The sequence below is a fragment of the Monodon monoceros genome, unplaced genomic scaffold, assembly GCF_005190385.1.
Source record: "Monodon monoceros isolate NGI ecotype Baffin Bay Population unplaced genomic scaffold, NGI_Narwhal_1 Super_Scaffold_13, whole genome shotgun sequence".
Classification (NCBI taxonomy): Eukaryota; Metazoa; Chordata; class Mammalia; order Artiodactyla; family Monodontidae; genus Monodon; species Monodon monoceros.
This window is the reverse complement of record NW_021703769.1, coordinates 26,701,252-26,718,796: the sequence shown is the minus strand read 5'-3', so window position 1 is coordinate 26,718,796 and position 17,545 is coordinate 26,701,252. Positions and strand designations below refer to the sequence as shown.

The 17,545-nt window shown below is 40.0% G+C and overlaps 1 protein-coding gene across 1 annotated transcript in view; it reads left to right on the top strand.

Moving 5' to 3' along the window:
- Positions 1-826: 826 nt before the first annotated feature.
- LOC114893654 (beta-defensin 36-like) overlaps positions 827-17,545 on the top strand; it is a 17,798-nt gene continuing 1,079 nt past the window's right edge. The window contains exon 1 of the mRNA XM_029219310.1: positions 827-884. Within this exon, the coding sequence (XP_029075143.1) occupies positions 827-884 (58 nt within the window). The remainder of the gene's footprint in view (positions 885-17,545) is intronic.

Genomic DNA, 17,545 nt, shown 5'->3' with positions numbered 1-17,545 from the left:
AGGGTCCAATCAGGAAACGGAAGCCACGTAGGCTATTTAATATAGGGAATTGGTTACACTGTTGTCGGAAGGCAGAAACAGCAAAAAGAGGACCCTGAGGAAACAGATATTAGTAACCACAGAATGCAGCTAGCACCCTCAGGCTGCAGGAATTGAGGGAAGAGAACAGATTTTCAAAACCTAAGAGTTCAGAGGAGGGACCCCCCAATAGCTGGTTCTTGGACCTCCGAGGAAGGGGCACAGCCTGGCGCCCAGAAGGCCTGACCCCCATGGGTAGCCCTCAGATGACAGGGGGCTGTGGCTGCTAGTACTTCTGAGACGGCACAGCCAGGCTGGTCAGGGGAGCTTCATCTCTTACTACCGTTCCCCTGCCGGTTTTCGCCCCAGTTACATCATACTTCTCATATTCAACACCAACAGAAGCCTTTGTACAGACTTTTCTTTGCCTGGAACACCGTTTAGGCTCATCTGCCTGGCGTTTTGGTATTTACTCCTCAAAGCGCGGTTCAGTGTCATCTTCTCCGCGAAGTTTTTCCGCACCTTCCGGACTCCGTGTGCGTGGCGCCCCCTTGTGGTCCCTTGGTTGGAGGTCGGACCTTGTTGCTTGACCTAAATGAAGAAAAGAAAGCGTGCCACTTCAGGGCGTGTGGCTGCACTCTGTGGGGCTCAGGGGGCGCGGGGGCTGTACCCACGGGCGGCTGAGGGCACGTGCGGGTGACATCTGTTCCGGTTGGACCAAGGGAACGGGAGCCAGAGAGGCCAGAGCTCTCCCCCGTTAGCTTTGCCATCGCATCGGACTTGCAGCTTCACTTGGCCACTTCCAGGCATGAAGCTCCTTTTGCTGACTCTGGCCGCACTGCTGCTCTTGTCCCAGCTCACTCCAGGTAACCTGGACCTCTTCAGGGGAGGGGGGGTTGTGGAGAGTGTGGAGAGTGAGACCTGGTCAAGGAATCCCACGGGCGGGGGGGATGAAATAGCATTTACAACCCAGAGTGCTGTGAGCTGTGATAGAGGGGATCTAGGGTCCTGGGGTGCACATGGGAGGGACCAGCCCAGGCTGAGGGCCAAGAGAGTCCTCCCGGAGGGATGCTCTTGAGTCCTGAAAAGTGGTTAGAAATTAGAAGGGGAAGGAGAAGAGGTGGAAGTAGGAAGGGTGTCCTGGGCAGAAATCCTCTAATGCAAAAGTCCGGATGTGGGAGAGAGCACCGTGCCTTCAGTGAGCTGGCACAGAATGGAGGGGTGGGTTAAGGGTGTGGCAAGGGGTAAGGCTGAGGAAGCACTCAAGGTCCAGGTCTTGATGAGCCTTGAATGCCAGGTGGGGGAGCCATGGGAAGGCTGAAACAGAGGAGGGCCATGGTCAGACTTGCCCATTCCACCAACTCTAGCATACCTACCTGGTCCCTCTTGCTCACCTGGCAGAAATTTCTGCCCAGCCAAGACTTTCAGCTCACCTGTCCACAGGGTCAGAAGGTGTGTATTTCCTCACCTCAGCCCTTGTATCTTGCCTGTGGCAAATGCCTGAAACACCACTCAGCTGAGGATAGACAGGAAAGCCTTAGAACCCAGGTTAGAAACTGCTCAACCATTTTCTAACTCTGTGACCTCCAGCAAGCAGCTCAGCGGCTCAGAAGTGCAATTTCCTCACTTCTCAGTCTGCTGCAACAAAGGCGTGTGTATAGTAATATCAGTTTGGGGGAACAACATTGAACACACTGAAATTTTGGTATGCAAAAACAAGTGTAACTTCTTCATTTTATATAACTCATCTAAATTTTCCCAGGAACTTCCATCCGGCTGATGGGACAGTTTAGGGGGAGGGGTGGTGGAGGGCACTTAGGGACTGTGCCCAAACTCAGCAGTTAAATAAATATTCATCAGTCCTGGTTTAAAACCATTGCAAGTTAATTCAGTCTCTTTTGAATAAATACTCAGTCTTTGAGCATTTCTCCTTCTGCTCCCCTGCTCCTTCCCAGGATAGCCCCTGGGTTCAGGAGAAGGTAACTTGATATGTCATGATTTAATTTATTGGTTCATTCAGTAAACATGATTGAATGGATTTCATGTTCTAGGCACTCTGGTAGGTGCAGGAGGTAGCACAGTGAACATATCAGAACACAACAAGGTAAGCAAAGTCTTCAGCCTCTCGGAGTTTACATTCTACTGAGAGAAACAGAAAAAAATTTTTAAATAACTGAAACATACAAAATGTCAGGTGGTGAGTATAATGAGCAGAATAGGTGAGGAAGGGGATAGCAAATACCAGGGGGATGTGGATTTGCTGTTTTAAAGGGGTGCTCATGGAATGGGTCACTGTGACCTGAGGGAGAATAAAGGGTGATCCATGTGGATTTGTGGAGAAGAACATTCAAGCTGGAGGGAACGTGAAGTGCAAAGATCCTGGGGCAGGAGCGTGAGGAGGTAGGGCTCGGCGCTGGACCTTCACTGACTTCTAGGACGATGTCCCTCACTGGGTGTGATCCCGTGGCTGATGAAACCTCTTGGTCCTGTCGAGAGCCCCACTGACTCAGCCCTTCATCTCAGACAAATCTTCCATCTGATCCCTAGGTTTAGGCTGTTCACACACAGCCCCTCCCACTGCCTTCTGCATAGGGATCTACTCCTGACAGATCTCTCAGGCTCGCAGCTCATCACTGGTTTTCCTATCTTCACTAGAGACACGAGGGAACTTGGGGACCTTCTGGGTCTCAGCCACTTCCCTCAGCCATTTCTAAATCCCCCTCCAGGTGGCACCATAATGTGCTGTGCCGATGCTGTTAGCAATTTTCCTGGGCTGCGGTCTGAGGGCAAAAAGTAAATGCCCTCTTCTCTGGCAGTTTCTCCAGACCAATCTGGGTGTTTGTAGCAAGAGATTCTCTTGCCCCTGTCCTTCTCACATTACTTATCTCTACTTCCTAGACGTTCAGGTTGACCAGCAGGCCTTAGTGAGGGAGGGGAGGAAGGCCTCTGTCTCTAGCTTGCTGGTGGGTCCATCATCATCCTGGCTGGCAGAGGCAAGGTGTGGGCTCTGGTGGAGCTCTAAGGCCTCCTCCTGCTGCTGCTGCAGGAAGTGGATTTAAGCACCCCAGTTTCCCCTAGGGAGAGTATTTCCCTCTACTTCCTATTGGGTGTGGTGATGGTAAAGGATGTTAAATGGAAGTTTCTTTGTCCGGACCCTCAAGCCTTTGCCTCCTGTGGCTTATGGTGAGGTGGTATTATCTGAATCCACCAGGCTCAGCTAATAATATATAGCTGAGGAGGTCTTTGAAATTTGGAAATCCCTGACCTTTCTAGATAAATTTCGGTTCTTAAAAGTATTATCTTGTGGGCTTCCCTGGTGGCGCAGTGGTTGAGAGTCCGCCTGCCGATGCAGGGGACACAGGTTCGTGCCCCGGTCCGGGAAGATCCCACATGCCGCGGAGCAGCTGGGCCCGTGAGCCATGGCCGCTGAGCCTGCGCGTCCGAAGCCTGTGCTCCGCAACAGGAGAGGCCACAACAGTGAGAGGCCTGCGTACCGCAAAAAAAAAAAAATGAGATTTCATTGTTAAATGGTGGGGATTTTTTTGTAAAATAAAACACAATTACAGATACTGAAAACCACATAAAACAAATGTGCAGCTTAATGAACTGTTATAAAGCGCACACCCTTGTAACACCATCCAGGTCAATAAACAGAACATTGACAGTCACCCCAAAAACCCCTCCACCTATGCCCCATCACAACTGTCTCTCTCCCCAAATTAAGTACTATCCTGACTTTTATAGCGATCAACTATTTGCGCATCTTTATAGTTTCATTGCCAGGGCTGCATCCCTAGAAACCCTATTTTTGCCATGCCCACTTTTAAAATCTAACATTTCTTAAGATTTTTAGTTTTTTAATTTACTGGTTATATCTTCTTCCCTTTCTTGTCTCTATAATTTATCTGTTGGGTCATTTGACCCATAGTTTCCCACAGTACAGATTTTGCTAACCGCATATTCAAAGTGAATTCAACGTGTTCCTCGGACCTCTGTATTTCCTGCAAATTGGTGACTGGATCCAGAGGTTTGATCAGGCTCAAGTTCTAGGCTTTTTGGCAAAACGTTGGGGGATGGTATTTGCCTTTTTCATCAGAAGGCAAATAATATGTTTGTTATCTCTCTTTTGGTGACAAATTAATGCTCAGAGCTGAGATGCATTAATTCTTTGCCTATTGCAAAACGGCGGTATTCTATTATGTGATTTTCACTGGTTAGCTGGAATGCTAATATAATCAAGACACTCCACACCATCTACTGTTTGGTTACTCAGCAGCACAGTTCATATAAGGAAGACAGAATAAATGCTTGGTGATTTTTCTTTACATATGAATCTGCAAGATAACGATTTCTCTTCCTATCATCCACCAAATGCGACAAAATAGTTTTTAATATCATCATAAACTCGTAGATTTAAATATATTTGATGACTTTTCATTCATTGCAGTCTTTTTTTCATAAGTTATTTATTTAATTTAATTTTATTTATTTTATTTTTGGCTGCTTTGGGTCTTCATTGCTAAACGCGGGCTTTTTCTAGTTGCGGCGAGCGGGGGCCACTGTGTTGTGGTTCGTGGACTTCTCGTTGCAGTGGCTTCTCTTGTTGCGAAGCACGGGCTCTAGGTACATGGGCTTCAGTAGTTGTGGCATGCAGCCTCAGTAGTTGTGGCGCACGGGCTTATTTGTCTTCCCGGACCAGGGATCGAACCGTGTCCCCTGCATTGGCAGGCAGATTCGTAACCTCTTCACCCCCAAGGAAGTCCCCACTGCAGTCTTTATTCTTACTGAAACTCAGCCAGTGGAAGCCTAAGCCTTATTTTACATATCCCTGTTAGTCTTTGGTAGTTTCCTTGTGATAAAGTCCATCTTATAAACACCACGAGGGACACACCCGCAGTCTGACAAAGTTACACATATTAACTTACTGAAGCAAAGGAAGATACACGCCAAAGGAACTGTGGAACATCTCACCAAATGAAGGAACAAATAAGGTTATTATAGGATTAAGGAGAATAGCAGAGTTTTAGATAAAATGTAAATGAAGCAGAGTTTGATAGACTTCAAGGGCCACAGGATGGTGTGTAAAGAGGTTAACATCTGTTCTAGGTCCCATTTCTATGGGAAGTACAAAATTAAGAGAGATGTGGAATTTTATATCCCCAAACTCTTTCTCTGACACTCTGTCCCTGGCTCTGAAATCAAGGTTGTTCTGTATAAAAAGACTTGATTCCTCAGGGAAAAATGTAACGTTCCAGCCTTGCCGATATGATTTCAGGTACAAAGATTCTGATAAGTGATTTGAGAAAACAGGGTTTCTTAGCACTTCGTCCTTTTATTAATTTACAAAAGCAGTTTCACTGGTACACAACTGGTTATCTGGTGTGACAAGATATTCTGGGCTTATCTTGTACAACTCCTGCACCAGACCTTGAATTAGCCATTTCTTCAAAAAGCCCTAATTTTTTAAGTAGGAAAATGGTATTTAAAAACTGTGATCTAGATGCTAGAGACATTAATGCTACTAAATTAGCCCTTCTTTCTATATCTTTTCAGAGCAGGTGAGAAAATCAACACATTGAATATATGTGAAATACCTCATGATTTCATATTGATAATTCCTATTCAAAGTGAGGACTTCAGGATTTGTACTTAAATATTCCATATTACTTCTGTATGTTCTTTCTTCCGCACCAATATTCTCAGATACACTGTGTACTTCTTCGGCATTTTCAAGTCATCTTTTATTTGAAGAAGGTTTTCTTGAATTATAGTTTGTAGTATTTTTTCTGACATCTTGCTCTGATTTTCTTTCTCAAGGCCTCACCTTGTCTCTGTTTAATCTCCTTTCCCTATCCTCAGTATTTGTCACCTTCTATCGATTTTTCTCACCTTCTATCGAATTTTTTTCCTTATCATTTCTTTTTCACCAGTTTTATTGAGTTATCATTTACATAAGATTAAATGTCCACATTTTTAAAAATTTATTTATTTTATTTATTTATTTTTGGCTGCACGCGCGCTTTTCCTAGTTGCAGTGAGCGGGGGCCACTCTGTTGTGTGTGTGGGCTTCTCATTGTGGTGGCCTCTCTTGTTGGAGCACGGGTTCTATGCACGCAGGCTTCAGTAGTTGTGGCTCGCGGGCTCTAGAGCACAGGCTCGGTAGTTGTGGCGCACGGGCTTAGTAGCTCCGCGTCATGTGGGATCTTCCTGGACCAGGGCTTGACCCCACGTCCCCTGCATTGGCAGGCAGATTCTCAACAACTGCACCACCAGGGAAGCCCTAAATATTCACATTTTAAGTATACAACATGAGTTTCAACAAATGTATACATCCATGTAGCCACTACCACAGTTGTAGTATAATACACTTCCGTTACCCCAAAAAGATCCCTCATGCCCCTTTGCAGTCGCCTCCCCAGACCCCCAGCCACCAGCTATGACTAATCTACATTGTGTCACTTTAGTTTGGCTTCTTAGAATTAAACAACAGGAAGGCTTTTGTGCCTGAATTCTTTAACTTAGCATAATGCTTTTGCAATTCATCCATGTTGTTCATGTATCGATATCTTGTTACCCTGTGTTGCTGACTAGTATTCCATTGTATGAATACATACCACAATTTGTTTATCAATTACCTAGCTGTTAGATATTTGAGCAGTTTCCAGTTTTTAGCTATTATAAATAGAGCTACTATGAATGGTCCAATGAAGTTTTCATTTCTCTAGAGTAAATACCTAAGGGTGGAGTTGCTGGGTTGTATGATAAGGCTATGATAAAATTTATAAAAAACTGCAAACTGTTTTCCAAAGTGACTATACTATTTTGCATTCCCATTCGCAATAAGAGATTTACAGTTGCTTCACATCATTGTCAACACATGGTATTGTCTGTCTTTTAATTTTAGCCATTCTAGTGGGTATGTAGTTTTAACTGTTGTTTTACTGATGGCTAAAATACTTAATGACTAATCATATTAAACACACTTTGATGTGCTTATTTGCCATGTATATGTCTTCTTTGGTGTAGTGCCCACTTTTAATCAAGTTTTTTGTTGAGTTGTGTGTCCTACATATTCTAGATAAACATTTTTTAAAAGATGTATGCTTTGTAAATATTTTCTTCCAGACTGTAAATTACCTTTTGATTTACTTAACAGTGTCTTTTGAAAGGTAAGAACTTTTAGTTTTGAAGAAGTCCAATGTGTTCATTTTTTCTTTTGTGGCTCATGTTTTTGTATCTTATCTAAAAAAAATCTTGCTTGACACAAGGTCAGAAACATTTTCTCCTATGGTTTCTTCCAGGTGTTCTATTGTTTTAGCTCTTACATTTTAGGTCCATGATTCATTTTGTGTACAGTGTGGGGTAAGGGTTGAGTTTCACTTATTTACATATGGATGTGCGGCATCATTTAATGAAAAGAATTTCCTTTTCCCCCTTTGAATTACCTTGGCACCTTTGTTGAAAATCAGTTGACCATATAGGTTGGGATTTGTTTATGGACTCTCTCTGCCATTCCACTGACCTACATGTCTATTCTTATGCCAATACCACATTGTCTTGGTTACTATGACTTTGCAGTAAACCTTAAAATCAGGTACTGTGAGTCTTCCAACTTCATTCTTTTTCAGATTGTTTTATCTGTTTTAGGTCAATTTTCATATAAATTTTAGAATCAGCTTTTCAATTCTACAAAATAGCCTGCTGGAAATATTCTTGGGACTGCATTGATCAATTTAAGGAGAATTGAGATCTTATCAAAATTAAGTCTTTGAATCCATGAACATGGTATCTCTCTCGATTTCTTTATGTCTTCCTTTCTTTCTCTGAAATGTTTTGTGGTTTTTATATTTTGCATATTGTAGTAGGCTGAATAATGACTCCCCAGAGATGTCCAAGTCCTAATCCCCAAAACCCATGAATATGTTACCTTACATGGTAAAAGAGATTTTGCCTGTGTCTTGAGATGGGGAGATTATCTTGGGTTTTCTGGGTGGACTCAATGTAATCACAAGAGACCTAATAAGAAGGCAGCAGGAGATCAGATTGTGGAGAAGAAGATAAGAAAATGGTTGTAGTAATGTAAGGAAGTGGTTATAAGCAAAGAATTACAGGTAGTTGTTAGAAAGTGAAAAGGGGAAGAAAATAGCTTCTGCCCTAAGAGTCTCCAGAAGGAACCAGCCCTGCTGGCACCTTGACTTTAGCCCAGTGAAACAATAAATTTGTGTTGTTTTAAGGCATTAAGTTTGTGGTAATTTTGCTACAGCAGCAATACGATATGAAACTAATACACATATATTTTGTTAAATTCATCACTGTTTTGTATTTTTAAGCTGTTGTAAATGATATTTTTAAAGGTTCAGTTGTTTGTTGCTAGTGTATTGAAATACAGTCTTCTTTATTGAAGTAGAGTTGATTTACAATGTTGTGCCAATCTCTGCTCTACAGGAAAGTAACTCAGTTATACACATACAGACATTCTCTTTTTTATATTCTTTTCCATTATTGTTTATCACAGGATATTGAATATAGTTCCCAGTGCTATACAGTAGGACCTTGTTGTTTATCCATACTGTATATAATAGTTTGCATCTACTAATCCCACACTCCTAGTCTATCCCTCCCCCACCACCCCCTCCCTTGACAACCACAAGTCTGTTCTCTATGTCTATGAGTCTGTTTCTGTTTTGTAGATTGGTTCATTTGTGCCATATTTTAGATTCCACATATAAGTGATATCATATGGTATTTGTCGTTCTCTTTCTGACTTACTTCACTTAGTATGATAATCTCTAGTTGTATCCATGTTGATGCAAATGGCGTTAGTTCATTCTTTTTTATGGCTGAGTAGTATTCCACTGTTTATATGTAGCACATTTTCTTTATCCATTCATCTGTCGATGGACATTTAGGTTGTTTCCATGTTTTGGCTATTGTGAATAGTGCTGCTATGAACACAGGGGTGCATGTATCTTTTTGAATTATAGTTTTGTCTGGGTATATGCCCAATAAAAAAAATGGGTATAAGACCTTAACAGACAATTCTCCAAAGAAGACATACAGATGGCCAGTAGGGACATGAAAAGATGCTCAACATCACTAATTATTAGAGAAATGCAAATCAAAACTCTAACAAGGTACCACCTCAAACTGGTCAGAATTACCATCATTAAAAAGTCTAGAAATAATAAATGCTAGAGAGGGTGTGGAGAAAAGGGAACACTCCTACACTGTTGATGGGAATGTAAATTGATACAGCCACTATGGAGAACAGTATGGACATTCCTTAAAAAACTAAAAAAGAACTACCATACAACCCAGCAATCCCACTACTTGGCATATACCCTGAGAAAACCATAATTCAAAAAGAGTCATGTACCAAAGTGTTCATTGCAGCTCTATTTACAATAGCCAGAACATGATCAACCTAAGTGCCCATCGACAGATGAATGGATAAGGAAGATGTGGCACATATATGCAATGGAATATTACTCAGCCATAAAAAGAAACAAAATTGAGATATTTGTAGTGAGGTGGATGGACTTAGAGTCTGTCATACAGAGTGAAGTAAGTCAGAAAGAGAAAAACCAATACTGTATGCTAACACATATATATGGAATTTAAGGGGAAAAAATGTCATGAAGAACCTAGGGGTAAGACAGGAATAAAGACACAGACCTACTAGAGAATGGACTTGAGGATATGGGGAGGGGGAAGGGTAAGCTGTGACAAAGTGAGAGAGTGGCATGGACATATATACACTACCAAACATAAAATAGATAGCTAGTGGGAAGCAGTCGCATAGCACAGGGAGATAAGCTTGGTGGTTTGTGACCACCTAGGTGGGTGGGATAGGGAGGGTGGGAGGGAGGGAGACGCAAGAGGGAAGAGATATGGGAACATATGTATATGTATAACTGATTCACTTTGTTATAAAGCAGAAACTAACACACCATTGTAAAGCAATTATACTCCAATAAAGATGTAAAAAAAAAAACAAACTACAATGAGGTATCACTTGCTCTTATTTTTCTCACTTCTTAAGATATAAGTATTGATCATTGATTTAAGACCATTCTATCTAAAATACGCTTTTTAAAGTATAAATCTCCCTCTAATTACTACTTTATCTTGGTTCCACAAATATTTTTATGTATTGTACTTTTAATTTTAGTCAATTCAAACTTCTCGAATTCCTCTTCTGATTTCTCTTTTACCCATTAGTTATTTACCAGTACATTGTTCAATTTTCTAGTATTTAGGGATTTTCCAGGTGCATATCTATTATTGATTTTTAGTTTAACTCTATTGTGGACAGACATCACCTTTGTAAGACTTCAATCCTTCCATTTTTATTGAGATCCTGTATTACCCAGAATACATGGTATATCTTGGTATATCTTGAGATATACCACCAATAATATATCTTGGTATATCTTGAGATATACCACCAATGGTATATCTTGGTGAATATTCTGTGAGCACTTGGAGTGTTCTGTAAATATCTATTAAGTCAAGTTAGTTGATAAACTCATTAGTTCAAGTATTCTATATCTTCTATTAACTTGTTCTATCAATTGTTGAGAAAGGAATGTTGAAATCTGAAATTATAATTGTGAATTTGTCTATTTCTCCTTTCAGTTCTTTCAGCTTTTTGTTTCATGTATTTTCAAGCTCTGTTTTTTGGTGTATTTGATTTAGGATTAATATGTCTTTTTGATAAATTGAGACTGTCATCATGAAATGACCTGTTTATACTTAGTAATTTAGCTGGTTCTGAAATCTACTTTTTAAATATTAGCATAGCTAATATGTTAATAATACTCCAGCTTTCCTTTGATTAGTGATTTCATGGGTTTTTTTTATCCTTCTACTTTTAATATAGCTATGTCTCTACATTTAGAATGAATTTCTTATAGACAGCATGTGATTAGGTCTTGCTTTTTCATCCAATCTGACAATTTCTGCCTTTTAATTGAGATGTGCAGATCATTTATGCTTAATATAATTATCAATATGGTTGCATTTAACCTACCGTCTATTTGTTTTCTATCTGTCTATCCTTTCTTTGTTCACTTTATCTTCTTTGCTTCCCCTCTTTCAGATTACTTGACTCTTTTTATGATTCCAATCCGTATCCAGTATTGCCTTAATAGTTATACCTCTTTTTTTTTAATGGTTGCTCTAAGTTTTATATCTTCATGTTTGGATGGTTGCCGAATTGGTGTTTTTGTAGGAGGAGAGTAGTAATGTTGCTGACATTACTCCTCAAATCTTCTTAGTTTTTAAAAATCTGAAAAAGTCTATTTCTCCATTTGGGGAGGATTTTTGCTGTGTAAAGAATTCTGGATTGTCTTTTTTCCTTTTGTTGTTTTAAAGATATCTTTCTACTGTCTTCTTGTGTATGGTTTCTGATAAGAAGTCTTCTATTATTGTTACCGTTTTTCCCACGTACTTAATGTGTCTTTTCCTCTAGCTGGTTTTAAGATTTTTAACGTGATTTTCAAAAATTTGATTATGTTATGGCTTTGCATAGATTTCTTTTTTTTTTTTTTTTATGCGGTACGCGGGCCTCCCACTGCTGTGGCCTCTCCCGTCGCGGAGCACAGGCCCCGGACGCGCAGGCTCAGCGGCCATGACTCACGGGCCCAGCCGCTCCGCGGCATGTGGGTTCTTCCCGGACCAGGGCACGAACCCGGGTCCCCGGCATCGGTAGGCGGACTCCCAACCACTGCGCCACCAGGGAAGCCCACATAGCTTTCTTTAGATTTTATTCTGCTTGGGGTTCACTGAGGTTCTGGATTCTATGGGTTTATAATTTTCATCAAACTTGAAACTTTTCAACCAGTATTTCTTTAAAAACTGTTTCTGCCTCAGAATGGGAGAAAATATTTGCAAACGAATCAACAGACAAAGGATTAATCTCCAAAATATATAAACAGCTCATGCAGCTCACTATTAAAAAAAACAACCCAATCCAAAAATGGGCAGAAAACCTAAATAGACATTTCTCCAAAGAAGACACACAGATGGCCAAGAAGCACATGAAAAGCTGCTCAACATCACTAATTAGTAGAGAAATGCAAATCAAAACTACAATGAGGTACCACCTCACACCAGTTAGAATGGGCGTCATCAGAAAATCTACAAACAACAAATGCTGGAGAGGGTGTGGAGAAAAGGGAACCCTCTTGCACTGTTGGTGGGAATGTAAATTGATATAGCCACTATGGAGAACAGTATGGAGGTTCCTTAAAAAACTAAAAATAAAATTACCATATGATCCAGCAATCCCACTACTGGGCATATACCCAGAGAAAACCATAATTCAAAAAGACACATGCAGGGCTTCCCTGGTGGTGCAGTGGTTGGGAGTCCGCCTGCCAGTGCAAGGGACACGGATTCGTGCCCCGGTCTGGGAAGATCCCACATGCCACGGAGCGGCTGCGCCTATGAGCCATGGCCACTGAGCCTGCGCTTCCAGAGCCTGTGCTCCGCAATGGGAGAGGCCACAACAGTGAGAGGCCTACGTACCACACACACAAAAAAAAACCCCAAAAAGACACATGCACCCCAATGTTCATTGCAGCACTATTTACAGTAGCCAGGACATGGAAGCAACCTAAATGCCATCGACAGACAAATGGATAAAGAAGATGTGGTACATATATACAATGGAATATTACTCAGCCATAAAAAGGAATGAAATTGGGTCGTTTGTAGAGACGTGGATGGATCTAGAGACTGTCATACAGAGTGAATTAAGTCAGAAAGAGAAAAACAAATATTGTATATTAACTCACATACGTGGAACCTAGAAAAATGGTACAGATGAACCGGTTTGCAGGGCAGAAATTGAGACACAGATATAGAGAACAAACGTATGGACACCAAGCAGGGAAAGCGGCGGAGGGCTGGGGGTGGTGGTGTGATGAATTGGGCGATTGGGATTGACATGTATACACTGATGTGTATAAAATTGATGACTAATAAGAACCTGCTGTATAAAAAAATAAATAAAATAAAATTCAAAACTTTAGAAAAAAAAAGAAAAGTTTCTGTCCCTCCCCTTTCCTCTCCTTTTGGTAATCTGATTGTATGTAAATTATACTGCTTATTATTGTCCCATGGGTCACTGATGTCCTGTTTTGGGTTTTTTTTCCTCAATATTTTTTCTCTCTACTTCCTTTTGGATAGTTTCTGTTGCTATGCCTTCAAGTTCATTTATCTTTACTTCTGCAGTGTCTACTCTATTGTTAACATCACTAAGTATGTTTTTCATTTAATATTTAATGTTTCATCTCAAGTTTTTTAATCATTTAGGGGTTTATTTCAGTTTTGTTTGTCTGATTTTTACTACTTATAGGTATCATTTGAACAAATTTACCATTGGATAAACTAGAAAATTTTTCTTCTTTTTTTTCCAATATTTTTTATTGAAGTATAGTTGATTTGCAATGCTTCAGGTGTACAGCAAAGTGATTCAGTTTTATATATATATAACTATATATGTAACTTTTCAGATTATTTCCATTATAGGTTATTACAAGATATTGAATATAATTCCCTGTGCTATACAGTAGGTTCTTGTTTATCTAGTTTACCTACAGTAGTATATATCTGCCAAATATTTTCATGTGAATTTTTTACATCTTTATTTCTCTCCTCATAATGTTCATGTTTTCCTCAATCTTCTTGAGCTTATGGAGTGTATTTATAATTGTCGTTTCATCATTCTTGTCTGCTAGTTCCATAATCTTTGTCATTTCTGGGTCTGTTGATTGATTTTATCCTGGTTGTCGTTCATACTTTCCTGCTTTTTTTTTTTTTTTTTTTTAATGCCTGGAAAATTATTTGGATTCTTTGCACTGTGGATTTTATACTTTTGGTTACTGGAATTTTTTTTTTCCTTTAAAGAGTATTGGTTTTTGTTCTGGTATGCAGTAAGTTAGTTGGAATCAGATGAATCCTTTCAAGATTGGCATTTAATCTTTTTAGGATGGGTATGGGACATCCTTTAATCTAGGGCTAATTTAGCCCCACCATGCTGCAGATTTTACAAGGTCTTTCCACTCAGGCAGGTGGGGACACAACATATTCCCAGCCCTGTGTGATCGCTGGGAATTGTTTTGCCTACTTGTTTTTGGTGGTTCTTTCCTAGGCCTTTGGTAGTTTCCTCTTACACTTGCACAGATAATACCTAAAGACTAGAGAAGTGCTCTGCAGAGCTCTGTAGTACGCCCCCTTTGTGTGTGTGTCTCTCTCTGTCTGTGTATAGCCCCCTCTTCTTTGATTCTGTGACCCACAGATTCTAGCTGACTTGACCTCCTTGACCTCCTTGAACCTCAATTTCTATATCCTCCATTCAGTAAGATCACCAGGCCTTGTTTGAATTCCTCTTCCTGCACTACAGCCCAGAAACTGCTTCTAGTCCGTAAACTGGTGCAACCAGAGGGCTCATCTTGTTTGTTTCCCTTCTCTCCGGGATCATGTTTGAAAATCATTGTTTCCTATACATTTTGTCCAATTATCTTGTTGTTTAAAGCAGGAAAATCAATATGGCTCCTGTCACTCCATCTTAGCCTGAAGAAGAAATCCCATTTCTTTTTTAAAATTTTTACATTTTTTCTCTTTTTTCTCTTCTATTTCTCTTAAAATATTATCGGTTGAGATTATTTGCTTTTGTATCCCTTTCAAGTTAGACTTTTTTCTGAAAAGAATTTTCTTTAATTCCTAATTATATCTGTCACTGCACTTCTGAAATCTTTAATGCTAGTGGATTTTATAATATCTTATTTACTACATACAGCTCTCTAAAATAGGTGCTATTATGTCTTTAGTTTTCAAAAGAGAAAAATGAAGCTCTGTGAAGGGAAGTAACTTGCTCAATATCTCCCAGTTTACATGTGGTGGAGCCAGCTTTCAAATCCAGAGTTTGGGGGTTTCAATAGGTGGGACAGTTCCTGGAGCAATCCCCACTATCAAATTAAAAGCTCCATACCAATATTGTCTTAGAATAGCTTTTAAGTTTTAAAGAAACTTAAAGACTGTGATGGGTCAAATTTTTTACCAAGCTTCATTTCAGGCAGTTGAGAAATACCCCATAGCCGTCTTAGTGTCTCCATAATCCATCTGACTGAAGTAAAACCCCAGATCTCTCTCAGTTTATTTTTTCAGGATCTGGTGCTTGTGATGACAGTTTGCTCAAGGTTCCAGAGAAGTTGTAAAAGATAATTTTTTTAAGTAAACTAATGATTCTCATACAGATATAAAAATGAACACATGTTAAAGATTTTATTTAACTCATAATGAGAGAACAAGGCAGATTTTGTAACTGGTTTAAAGCATAAAGGTACACACACACTACTATATATAATAGATAACCAACAAGGACCTACTGTATAGCACAGGGAACTCTACTCAGTATTCTATGATAACCTATATGAGAAAAGAATCTGAAAAAGAATGAATATATGTATAGGTATAACTGAATCACTTTACTGTACACCTGAAACTAACACAACATTATAACTCAACTATACTCTAATAAAATATTTTTTAGAAAAATTTTAAAAAGCATAAAGGTATTAGTGGAGTAAGGGATTCTTGAAATGAATTTATAAGACAGAAACTGATTCTTTTTTCCCCCATGGGGCAGGGGAAGGGAGGGAGTCAATTGAACCCCTCTGGAACAGAATTTACTTGAATATGTAGGAAATAATTATTTTTGCATTACAATCATGAATCAAGAGCTCATAGAGATGTAAAACTCCCACATAATCAGAATCAGATAACTCTCAGGTCTGTGATCTGTCTAGACCAGGGACTTCTGACACGATTGGCAATGATTGACATTTTGGCACTGTTGGCATTTGGGGCTGGACAGTTCTTTATTGTGGCTGTCCTGTGCATTGCAAGATATTTAGCAGAACCTTCGGCCTCATTAATCGTCAGTAGCACCCCACACCAGTTGTGACAACTAAAAACGTCTCCAAACATTTCATTGACAAACATCCCCTGGCGAGCAAAATTTCCCTATTTGAGCCAAGTTTTCCTCTAAAGCACGAATTTTCCCTAGTCTCCCCCATACTGGTCAAAAAAATTATCTCAAAGAAAACTTATTCCTAATCACAAAATAAACTTGGTCTAAACCTACAACAGAAAGAAGGAAATAATAAACAAAAAAATGAATGAAATAAAGAATAGTCACAGCACCAAACTGCCTAAAGAAAGTAGTTTCACTGACACAGATAGAGGTTACAGACTTTATTCAGCTAATGGACATCAGGGAGCAGCTGAAGACCCAAGTCAGGGCAGCTTGGAGTTTTGATAGAATAAAGAGAAGAGAGGGGTGCATGTTCTTGTTTGGGTCAAGTAGCAGATTTCATCTTTAACTGCTGCAAAACTTGTGTTTGGAATAATGAGAAACTCTTGAGATTTTTGTGCCTCTTGGTTGAGGCCATTGGTGCAATCCCATCCCCAAAAGTGTCAGAACAGTTCTTTTGAGAGCTGTTTTTGCAAGTCTTGAGTTTGTCAGTTAGTCAAGATTCTGGGGCAGGAAAGGTATCAAAAACAATATGGGGGCTTCCCTGGTGGCGCAGTGGTTGAGAGTCCGCCTGCCGATGCAGGGGACACGGGTTCCTGCCCCAGTCCGGGAAGATCCCACATGCCGCGGAGCGGCTGGGCCCGTGAGCCATGGCCGCTGAGCCTGCGCGTCCGGAGCCTGTGCTCCGCAACGGGAGAGGCCGCAACAGTGAGAGGCCCGCGTACTGCAAAAAAAAAAGAAAAAAAAATATGGATGGTTGTTGCCAGGGGCTAGGAGGAGGGGAGAATGGGGAGTTATTGTTTAACGGGAATAGAATTTCAGTTTTACAAGATGAAAAGCGTTATGGGAATGGATGGTGGTGATGGTTACACAACAATATGAACATATTTAATACCACGGAGCTGTGCGCTTTAAGATAGTTAACATAAATTTTATGTCATATGTGTTTTACCACCATTTGAAAAAATGTAAGTACAGCCACCTTCTTGATGATAGGCCTTGGCAAAGACAAAACAAAACAAAAATAAGGATATGAAGAAATTGATGGAATTTTAGCCAAATATATATATATGTATAGTGTGTGTGTGTATATATATACATACACAATGAAATACTACTAAGCCATAAAAAAGAATGAAATAATTCCATCTGCAGCAACATGGATGGGCCTGGAGATGATCATACTAAGTGAAGCCATATAGGGAAAGACAAATGTCATATAATATCACTTATAGGTGGAATCTAAAATATGATACAAATGAACTTATTTACAAAACAGAAACAGACTCACAGACTTCCAAAACAAACTTATGGCTACCAAAGGGGAAAGGGGAGTGGGGAGAGAGATAAATTAGGAGGTTGGGAATAACATATATGCTCTACTATATATAAAATAGGTAACCAACAAGGACCTACAGTATAGCACAGGGAACTGTACTCAATATATATATATATATATATATTTTTTTTTTTTTTTTTTTTTTT